At 46.1% G+C, this 12036-nt stretch overlaps 1 protein-coding gene across 3 annotated transcripts in view; it reads right to left on the bottom strand.

The window, feature by feature from the left end:
• The window catches only part of LOC128877385 (beta-1-syntrophin), a 323668-nt gene that overhangs the window by 305297 nt on the left and 6335 nt on the right, over positions 1 to 12036 (bottom strand). For all 3 annotated transcript variants that reach the window (XM_054124652.1, XM_054124650.1, XM_054124651.1), the window contains one exon: positions 4590 to 5187. In XM_054124652.1, coding sequence (XP_053980627.1) covers positions 4590 to 5163 — 574 coding nt within the window. In that variant the 5' untranslated portion in view covers positions 5164 to 5187. The remainder of the gene's footprint in view (positions 1 to 4589; positions 5188 to 12036) is intronic.

Raw genomic sequence — 12036 nt, 5'->3', positions numbered from 1 at the left:
TCCGTCATGCAGCCTATTCCTTGGAACAATGCCCGGCGAAAATTACGCATTCCAATTACGAATGGTTACGCGTAGCAGAACCGCAGACGTTTCATTCATTCGTTCCGTGGCACCACTGTGTCTTACCACGTCTGGAGTCGACGGGTTTCGAGGCTACTTAAAATTTAGGCGAGACTTGCTTGGATTGTCTTGGGTAACGTTTCAGGCATCCAATAACCCGAATGGTTGAAAAAAAGAAAAGTAGAATAGGAATTCTCCAACTTGATCGAAATTTTATTTAACGAGAAATATGTAATTTTATGAGGAAAACACTGGAATTAAGAAGCCTATATCGATCCTACTTCGAAGGTAGCTCCAAGCTGGACGATTCGTCTCTCTGATCACGTATAGCGCCTCCCTCACCTGCTAAGTCCGGATTAGCAGACCACCCTAAAACGCGAGAGCGCGTAAGAATCGTTCGAGTAAACTAATATGATAATGGCGCCCTGGCCTATGTACAACCGAATCATTGGCCAACAACCACGTGGATTACCACCGTACCAACGGGAGTACACGTGTTCGAGCGAAAACGTACAAGCGAAATCCACGCGGCGGACGATCCATAATAAAGAGCGCGCGATATTTCACGGCCGGGAAATTCCGTAGATTCGACGCGTAGATTGCCGGAGAATAGATAACCACGATGAAAAGTCACGCGAAGTCGAGGAAGAGATCGCTGATATCGTCCTCTCACCGCCACAGTTCTCAACCCTTGACGAATCCTATCCCTCATATTCGATGACCGCGTATCGGCGCTCGGAATCTGACGAGCCCGGAATTGAATCGCGGAAAAGCGTTGGAAACAGAATTCCGACAAACTGCAACGAATATTCGCTTTGCGTAAACGCTCGAAAATCGAAACGAGAGGAATCTCGAAAAAAAGTTCGCTTTGGACACTCTGGATCTCCCGTTAAAAATAAACCGAAGAATTGTTCCCTTATGAGCAGACCTTGGCGACCAGCACCCCTGAGAACGTGTACGAAAATCTCGAATCAATCTTCCCTAGAAACAATCGCTCGGATGGCTGATTCGCCGCGACGTTCCCCCTGGTTCATGCACGCTGAAAGAAATCGAGGAAGCGGCGGAAGAAAAAACGGGGCCAGACCTATACAATAAATCAGGCTGAATCTCGAAAGCGGCGGAGCAATAAATTCGATTTCGTTTAGCAGGGAATAAGTTCTATTCGATTTCTCGTCGGGAAGCCCTTTCGGAAACTTTGTCAGGCTGGTGGGGGCAACTTACCTGCAATTTTAACCCGTGGAACCGGAAGTTTTCGCCGGAGATCTCGCTTAAACGGGATGCGAGGGAACTGCAACTCCTCGCGAGCGAGGCTCGATGAAAATCCTCGGGTAATGTATTCCAAAGCCCTGCATCTCTCTCTCTCTCTCTCCCTCTCCCTCTCCCTCTCCCTCTCCCCCTCCCCCAAACAAGGATTCATTCAGAAATTGGAATAAAATGTTATCGATTTATTATCTATTCCAAAATAATAAACCCTTTATGGTACATCTGGAATTTAAATCGTAGGGCAAGGTGTTAAGAACTGTACCAGATCCGCTTTCAATAAACTATGCTCCAAACCCAATAAACATTATGCGACAAAATGCCTCGCAACCAATCCCGTGCGAGGTCAAACAGCGACCTTGCTCTTCCCTCGCGTTTTCCTTCTCTGCGATAACTAGTCGACCCTTTTGCCAATTTTCGCGCTCGAGTCACACGGCTCGTGCTCATCCTTTGCATTTCACGTTCGCGAGGACGCAAAGTGCAGGATATCGCGTCACTCGCGGGAAACTGGCAACTAGCCGAACCCCATAGAGTGAAAGGAACGAGCGTCGTGCACTCTCGCGCGCGCTCCGACACGCCGCGCGCTACGTGTCCGAGGACTCGCGCGCCGGCCACCGAAAGCGTCTGAATAAAAGAAAAGCTGTCGCGCAGACGATGTGTCCTCGTCGAGGGACTGGAAAGAGACGACAGCGTCTTCCTGGCGTTCCGACGCCGAACACTAGGAGATTTCAACCGATTCCTCGAGGAACCCTACTCGAACGTGCATTGTTGGTCCACCACTCGATTTTTCACTCGTTCCCATGCATCCCAAACTAGTCTACTGTGTTCATATTTAAATTTCGTTAAAGGAACGATTTTCGCGAAGTTGGTGCTCACGGCTATCGTTCGTTTCGAACCATTCGACTAATTTTGTAAACGGTTTTTTTTGCGTTTTTCGAATCGCAGCACTTTAAAACTCGAAACACAATAGCGCTAAAAAAAAAACGAAGAGACGAAATTTTAACCGTAACAATGCAACTTCTCTATTACATTCGATAACAAGCGAGAACATGAAAAAAGGAAAAAGTATGCGTGAAATAGAACTCCATTAACTGGAACGAAATTTTCGTCAATGACCGATTCAACTAATTTTTACTGGACTTCTGTTCGGTTTAAATGAGAGGTAGATGAATTTATAAGAAAAAAATTCGAATTTTGCAACGTGAACCTTTCGATTTTACAAGTGGTCCCTTGACGTGACTCTGTCCTTCCTCCAGCTCCGAGTCCGCGAGTTAGGAAAGGACATTTTCTAGGAAGACCACACGCGATTATGCGAGGTGCAACGAGCTGTCGGGGTCGGTCGTTCACGAGAGGAGGATTTCATCGGACCGGAAACGGATTTCGGTAAACGGTCTGAGCCGAAACGGCTCAATAACGGCCGTTCTCTGGCGAATTTTTGGTGCCCGTGATTTCTAGACACGGAGAAAATAACGGTGCATGTGCGTTCGCGTGCATACAATCCGCGCGCCGAAGCTGCCAGCCTGAAAGCCCCGGAGCGGTGCAACACCGATGCACCCATACGCTCGCGAGAGAGAGTCAGGTACGTACACCCACGTCCATAAGTATCGGGACACCTGACACGACTGCGAAACGGAATGTAATCTTTGTTACAGATTAACCCATCAGGGACGACATGCGTACGAGATATGAAACCTGTGTTCTTATAGATAAGAAGTATTTCCTAATTGTATTAATAAATAAATATTGTATAAAGAAAAGTGTAAAGTACGCGTAGTAACAGTAGTCCTCGTTCGTCCATAAGGTCAGAGAGGTTCTCGAGGGGTTGAATATTTCGCACCTTTCTTATTGTCGTGGTCTAACGTGTTTTGAATACGAACTCGAACGTTGGAAATAAATTGCTACGTTATTCGAATAGAATTCGGCCAATCTATGGCTGATACTTCTGCAGAGGGATGTACATCGCGCATCAGTCGTAGGCACAGGCCGTATGCAGAATGCAGGCCGACGCGACGCGAGCATTTGCGGCGTTGGAGCGCGCGCGTCGCGCTTCACTGGGCCGAGGCCTGTGCCTCGCTCGTCGGAGATTCGTACGAGAAACAAACGATAGCCAGTCACAAAGGGAGTAAAATAACGGCGTGGAAAAAAAGGGCGGCCGGGGGAAAAATGGAGAACGCGAGAAAGACGGAAAGAAGCGCCATTTAACGCTTCGGGCGTTACCGTACACGTTTTCTCGTCGACCTTTCACCTCCAGGTGGTACTTTCAGTCTCGCACTTCTTGATAATACCTACGTCTAGAGTCGACGCGGTACGACCTCACAGGGAATTCGCGCGGAAACTACAAAGTCGCCGAGTTTTCGTTCTCCAGACCGAACGAAGGGAACCGGATAAATGATTCGTCGAGCTTTTTCTCTCACGTCGAAACGCCTACGACGCCCGTACCCCGAACCTGGCGCATTAATCCGGCTAAAAGCTCGTCCCCTGGACACAACGGTCGTTCGTTCCTCCCTATTCTCCCCTTTTGTCCGCCAACCCCCTTTTCGCGTTCTCCAAGATAGGCGTCCCGCTCCAAGTAGCGCCGGCAACCATCGCAAACGACGCGAGACCAAGACTCAAAGAGGCACGGAATTCGATATTAAAACGACCGACCGAGCTGTCAGGAAACCCTGCGTCGGAAACTTAACGCGCCGTATACTCGTAGCTAATTCGAGCGAAAATCTCGTTAATGTCTTCCACCTATCCCCGTCGAGGTTCCCTGGTAGCTACTTCTACATCCGACTCGAACGTTTCAGCGCGCGCAACTAAACGAATCTACGTTAGCGTTTCCTGGAATCGGGCTACTCGAACTTAACCGCGCGACCTAATTTTCGAAACGCTCTGGCTTTTAATTACGCGCTGGGATTCAAAGGACACCCCTCGGACTGATGGAATCATCGAATTTGCTTACGCTGTTCCGGAGATAGGACTGTAAATGCTACGCATTGGGAAAAGATCGCTATCTATTATTTCGATCCTAATTTTCTCGAACGATAGTATCCAACTCGGCGATACACCTCTCTATCTTGTTATATTCTTACGAAAACTGAGCTTTTAATTTGTAGATCGAAAAACTGCTTCTCCTACCGCAGACTCGTGGACTAACAGTCGTTCAGCAAAGAACATATGTTTGTTTGTATGCTGCAATAGGCAATGTTATTTTATCCATTACTCAAATGAAACATCTTTCGATTGGCAAGAGGCGAAAACGGAACACGAAACAGAAACGTACTTACCTTCGAGTTCGACAACCTTGCCAGCCCTCTTAAGGGCCTTCACTGCCTCGTCATGGGTCGCCTCGCGCAGATCCTCTCCGTTTACAGCCAGGATCGCGTCACCCACGTACAGCTGTTCGGTGGCGTCCGCGGCCATCCCCTTGAAGATCTTCGAGATCAAGATCGGCATTTTGTTCTCCTTGCCGCCCTTTATCGAGATGCCGAGCCCGTTATTGTCGCTCTTCACCACGCGGACGATCCTCTTCTGGTTAGCAACAGAGTCTGGCACGTCGGGATCGTTCAGGCTGTCCACATTGTTGTTGTTGATGTTGCCGTTGTTCAGAGCGTTGTTACCAGTCTCGCAACTCTCGTCCAGAGAGATGCTGAGGTAATCGTCCTCCAGCGAGACGAACACGCGGTACCACTGGCCGCGTACCTGCGTTTCCAGGACACCGGCGCGCCCCGATGCCGAGGACGACGCCGCCGTGGTCGACGTCGACGAGGAGGAGGACGACGTCGCCGCGGACACCACCGAGCCGATCCCCATCACACCCATCGCCGAAGTCGGTTGCCCGCTACCGCACAACTCGACCATTTCGATTTCCTCGCAAGCGCCACGCTAGAGAACACACAAGGGACAACGTGAGCAATGTTTATATGTTTCGTTCTTGGAAGGTCTCGTTATCGTTAGATTGGTACGTAGAGCGTACGTAGATTACTTACAAAAGTAACGATACATTAGTCCAATCCATTAACTCTTTGACCGGCAGACGATTTTGTGAGACGAATTTTTAAGGAAATATCATCTTATAGAGTTTAATCAACTCGGAGATACTAATTTGAATTGCATCTCGAACCTCGGATTGCTATTCCCATGTTTTTTGAGAAAGTAATATTTCCGAACGTGTGAAGCATCGATTTGACGAATTTAAAAATTTCTCCGTGCCTTATTTTCGAGAACAGATGTATACGCCCTTCGCAGTCAAAGGGTTTAGAGTGATAAATTTCTAACCTCGATTACCGAGAATGATGGACTGTGGATACACGGAGCGACCAGGTTACACCGTCTGTAAGAGCTATGTTCTCGTGGCTCTCCCCGTGTATCCGGAACGAAGCGAAAAAAAAATGGAGGTGTCGCGACGCGCAACACGGATCACTCGCGTCGTCTGTGCCGTGCCACGCGGATAAATCAATTATACCACGGTGAAATTCGTAATTTGAAAATAATTGATACTACCCCGATGACGCCAAACCAGGTCCTCTCGCTCTCTTTGCCACCATCCCGCCTATTATTTCCATCAATCCATTTTCACCGAGCAACACAATGGCGTTACGCGTTAGTCACCGGAAAATGTCCTACAAAACAGCGGACGACTGGTATAATTGCGTGAAAATTGGCAACAGCCACGCCGCTTACGACAGCTGCTGCTCACTTTTAATTAATTAAAAATCCCAGCGTTGTTCCGTCATCGAGAACGGGTAAATCTCTATCCCCATTCGACTACCCCTAATTTCGCTTTCGACCTCGAGGTATACCCGCTTCGTTGCCCGCCACGTGATCTTCGTAAGTACTTGCAAGGTTTGTACTACTCGTTTCACCCTTCTCTAAGGTTTGCGGAAGAAATGTGTTTTCCTTCCTCCTCCTCCCCTCCCCCCCCTAAAAAAAAAAATTCTCCCCTTCGGTATATTTTCATATCAGCGTTATCGTGCCTGCGCGAATCCCGGGAGGCTGAAAGGCAAGCGTCGGGCCATATTTAACCGGTGTATAGCGCTGCATGCAGAGTTTTTCGTCAGCTTCGCAGGGCATAAATAATTTCACGCAGGGGTCGCACAGCCGCGCAAACTGGATAATTTATCAACGCCGCGCGGCGAATGTCGACATCGGGCAAAGAATCGACGGGAATCGCGACACGCAGAGAAAGGAAAGATTCCTTGCAACGTCGTTTCAACCCTTCGACATTTTTCTATGCGATTTTTCCTCGGAAACGTACTCGGAAACGAAGTTACAAACGTCGAGTCGTTCTTGGGCCCTCCGCGCATATTATATCATGTATAGGATTCAGCGATTCGTTTCGTCACATTCCAACAAAATTCCTTTACTTGAAACGCGTGCATACGTTGCACGAATAATTGCGCTAGACGCATTACCGTTAATTAGTATGTTGAGCAATTCCGCTGAATAATTAATGTAAAATTATTAATTATCTCTGGTACGCGCGTTACGCAACGTTAGCCGCTACAATTACAGCGGAGATATCGCGTTGCAACTAAATCTCATTACGACATGTATGCGACGGGAGCCGAATGAGTCGGGCTAAAATCCTTCGCTATCCGATCGCAATAGCGAGACTATGAAATCAATCTTTCTATCTACTATCGAACACTCCGAGGAGCTATTCTAGTCTAGGACTGTCTAAAACTAAAGAAATCTATTTTTTGGAGGCGTTTTCTCAAAGTGTAAATTTTTAAAAAAATACGTCCACCAAGGAGTTTTGTTGGATTCGAAAAATTAAGGAAGTTAGGAATACCCAAAACAAAAAGGATACACACCCTCGTCCATAAATACCTGGACAATTATAATTCATGTAACGATGAGAGCATTAAATGTTATCCCAACAATAGGTAACAATTAATACTTGATATACTCTGCCACTCATCGCTATAAAATCTGTGATCACTACATCTCATTTCCAATGTGTAGTTAAAAACGTTTAATAATTTAAACTATTTCAATTAAAAAAAAACCGTCCATATACTTATGAACAAGAGTGCATCCATCGGAACAGAGCCGCTGTACCAATCACTGCAATCGCCCCGCGATTCTCGTCACCTCGTAACGGTGAACGCGTTATCCGTTAACCGTGTCACTGAGTGGAGTCGTTGACAACAACAACCGACACAAAAGCGAGAAAAATTCGCGTTCGCGAACGAAGAGCCATTAGAGGCGGAGTCATAGACAACCGAGTTGAACTGAACGAGGTGAACGTTATTCCGGGGCTGAAATGAATTTACGCAAAGTGCATTAAAATGCGGACGCGCGGGCGTTCATTCCGAGCGGTACAAAGGCGAGCAGGATGTGGTGCGGTACGGTGCGTGCACGCGTGAACACGTTCGGCCCGTACGCGCCGGGTAAATTTCTATCGGGTGCAACGATGAGGCAGAGGGATGCGGCAATGCACGCAGGGGTTGCGAGAGGAGGGTTGCGGATCCGCTGGCGCGCAATTGGAAAACGCATTACACGTACGCCATGGTGTCCACCGCGGAAATAAACCGCAGTGCCAAAAACAGCACGCGTTCTCGTGCGATGAAAATTAAGGGTAGAACGCGCGGTTTTCGACACGGAAGCATCGCGCTCCGTAACGCGCGCGTGCCAAAAGGAAACAGAGAAACGAACGGACAAAACTCGGATCGACGTACGGTGGTTCTTTATCCGGAAAACTGGCCGAAACCCCAAAATTAAATTTCGATATCAGAGGTTTTTACCGTTGGATTCGGTACAGGAATGGTAGAGGAATCTTTAAAAAAAAAAAACAAGGCGACAACGTAGTATTTTTGTTTCATCCCCGAATGCACAGTGACCAGTAATCAATGAACTGAACAGATTAATTCGAGTTTACGTGAATGTATGAACAAAACTGATTTTCAAACGCTTATAAAATCCCTAATTTTGTGGAATTTTGAAAAATCTTTCATGATACGTTTAAGTATCGCCGAAAACTGCAACGTACTCAAATTTGCACAAAATGTGAGATACTGGTCCATTTAGTGTTCAACTTTGCGTGTTCGATACAAAATTGAACGTGGCAACCAATAAATATTAAAAAATTCTTCGTTCGAACTTTCGTCCAACCAGATCGACGGATTTGTCCACTGTGCGACAAAACGGAAGAGGAGAGACGATTTCGGGACACGGGGGTGGAGTAGAGCGGGATCCTGCGGAAGGGGGTCGGTGTACCGGTGCGTGAAATTGGGTAAAAATGAATCGACGGCAGGACGCGATGCCGCCATTATTCCCGAAACTCGAATCGGGATGTACGTACGCTAGCTACCTACGTGACACGTACGGGGATCGACGAGACGACGATGCGGAAAGTGCAGCCAATGTTTTTCCACCCCGGTACGCGCACGCGTGCCGCGTGTCCGACGCTACACGTGTGGGGGAAGCTAACCGACGATAAGACCAAATTTACGGGATGCAAACTTCCCTTTTGGAGGTTTTTTTTATGCATCTATTTTTAAGACGAATGTCGGAAAATCTCAAAGCCACGTACTTGACGTGTTAACGCCACACAATTGCGATTAGATTCGAATGTACCTTGGAACGGAGCACGCGACGCAGCGGAACCAAGGAGACATCGTTTAGCGGCTCGATAATTGAATTAACCTTTCGACGCGACCGCCACGCGAAATTGACCGATACTCGCAACTTTTCAATTTCCATCGAATGGCAATCGTTCGCCGTGCCTTCCGTCGCTTCTGAATCGATTTTTATGGTCGTACTCGCGCGACATCCGCGATTCTTAATTCCGTTCTATCGTCGTACGAAATTTCCTCCGACCATCCTCGACTCCCACACCTTCCCTTATCGATCCGCGTTACGTATCGACAACACGATACTTGTTGATTCGGTACGGTATCTGGAGTTATACAAGCGATCCGAGAAACACAATCTTGCATTCGCGAGCGTTCACCGGGTGGACGTCTGTAACCGAATACGTCTGCGAGCCGATGGCCCGTGCAGACGGTGTGCACGTATTGACCTCGGCGATCATTACTGGCGACGATGTACGTACAATATACGATGATAGACACCTTTCGCGAAGGTCGAGGCGTCGACACGCGATACCGTTCTTACGCGGGCCTAACGCTGATAAAATTGACGATGTCGGAGCACCATAGAGATATTATACATTGTAGATATAGTAGGAAAGCCAGACCACTAGTTGTGGTACAACTAAAAAGAGAAAGGAAACCGTCAAATGACAATCACGATACCGGCATGCTTATTGGCTCACTTATTGTTATCTGGAAGAAGCCAGAGTTACTCGAAGAATTGTATCGGTATGTTTCTTCAATTTTCCTGAATTAATCCGACATTTCAATGAAATTCTATCACAAACTATAGAAACGTAAAACTTTGCGAGTGTCCCTCGCAGGAAGTTCCTTTGTAAAGTGCAACCTCTTTCTAAATAAACCTGTAGATAAAACGGTAACTACTTCGACTACTACATCCGTACACCTTTGCATCATTTGCATAATAATGGGTTACCCCTACCATCGAGCGAAATAAATGAATAAAACTATTGAAATACTAACTCGAAAATTCATATGCATAAGCAGGTGTCCTAGAGCCCAACGCTCAAACTCGTTTTACCTCCGCACCTTTACCACTAATACACTCGCATTCAACGCTCCAAAGCACTCCGAAGCGTCCATTGGAGGACTGCACGTGTGCGAAAAAGAATAGGATCATCGGAGGAGCACAACAGTTCTGGATATTATGAAACTTCAGACAGTCCGCGCGGTCGCACGCTACCCGTTAATCGGATAATATCGTTAGCATATCACAGAAGGTGCCCGCGTTTAATAAAAGCGTCGATATCGCGATCGCGGGACACGTAGCCGCGCGGGAAGGTTATAATTAAAGTGTTTGTCTCTGGAAATTAGTCTCGCCACCCACGCCAAGCACGCGTGCGTCGTGCTCTTTGTGCGCTACGTAGAGGAAAGTGACCCAAGTCGGACTCCCAATTGGTTGCTCTCGTATAACTTTTGCGATATTAACGATAAAATTAAATTTTCAGTGGCACAAAATTCGACGATGTCACCTGAAAATCTGACTTGACAGAACTCATTATTGTTTTGTTTTTTTTTCATTAATAGAAATGTTTAATTTTTTTGGCGTGTACACTGCTGATATTCGTGCAAATTAATATTGTTATATACAGAAATAAAAGAGTAGGAACTTAAAGCATGGTTTGTCTGTACATCTATGCATTTGTACACATCCTTGTATATTTAAATATAAAAATATCCGCAATCTAATCCATTACTCATACTCGTAGCTAGACTGCGGATGCTTATGCATTTATGCCAGATGAAGACTCGAGAAAATTTATAATACATGTTACATCGATTAGAACATACTTTTCAATTCAAAAGTTTCAATTCTTTTTCTGTATCTGTGAAAATATAGATTTGCATAAACATCTCCAGTCTAGTAATGATCAAATATTAAAGTATATAGATTCATAAATTCTCGCGATTCGTCCCCAATTTTTCACCGTGAATTTACCGTGTAGTAATCATTCGGAGGGTTCCTAGGGATATCGATGCGTAGTCAAAGGTACAAAACTCTAGTGCCACCTTCGCATTTCATCCTTCTCTTCCTTTCCTACTCTTGTTCTCTCTTTTAGGCCATAAACAACCGGCGCCCGACGTTTGCCGAGGTTATTGGTTTTTGCGAGGGCACGACAGTGCCGTATACACGCGTCCCAGCAGACCCGATCCGCAGACGAACATTATGTTAATATCCGAATATTCAAAATTAATATAACATTGCTTGGAGCGAATACAGATGAATTTCGTCACAGGACAATTCGTAACCCAAGCGAATCGAGAAATATACTATTACTTTACAAAGACTTGTCACTCTGTGTGTGTGGACTATTGGAGACTACATAATCGAACATTTATTTCAGAATTAATTTTGATCGTTCTTTAGTGAAAAACACTGCCAGTCATATATGGATAACGTGTCGATCGACGTGTTAATCATGAATCTGGGATGAGAAATGTTCGGTATAGTCAAAAATATCAAGAATATACTCGTAGGTCTAAATAAAATAAACTCCTTTTCACGATCCAACCCCGTAAACTGAACCCATATTCGGATATTGGGATTCGTGGTGAAAAACCTTTTTATCGAATTAAAAATCAAAGGGATCTCGATCCTTTGAATGAAACTGTACATGTTTGTATGCGTTAGAAGATGTACTTTTATATTCTCTCTAAAAAAGTTTTAAGAGTCTTAAGTCGAACATTGATTAGCCTGGAAGTTATGAATTTTGTCCTCGACGCTCATACAATCGTCACGTTGTGCGACTCGAGAATGATGAACTACAAAGATTGGCACAATAAAGTCGCCAAAACACCACCGACGGAGAATTCGTTATTTCGTACTACGATGCATCACGCGGTGGTTTAAGATGGCAGAGTGGCCGAGATAAGACGACAAAGTTGGAATTTGGTGCGCGATTCGAGCATGTTTCTACTAGATCTGCCGTTCGAGAAACCACCGCGGGGCAATAGCTGAAATTGGAGTTGCACGAATCTAGGGAATGCAACGGGACGGTGAGTCTCGAGGAACGAGTTTGAAACAAGAGAAATTGAAAATCTCACGGTAACGTTTCGCACTTTGCGTCGCGACTTCCGTCGACTTTTCGTATTCGCGAGGAACGTTGTCGCAAAT

Source organism: Hylaeus volcanicus, chromosome 5 (assembly GCF_026283585.1).
Source record: "Hylaeus volcanicus isolate JK05 chromosome 5, UHH_iyHylVolc1.0_haploid, whole genome shotgun sequence".
Classification (NCBI taxonomy): domain Eukaryota; kingdom Metazoa; phylum Arthropoda; class Insecta; order Hymenoptera; family Colletidae; genus Hylaeus; species Hylaeus volcanicus.
This window is presented reverse-complemented; position numbering and strand designations above follow the sequence as displayed.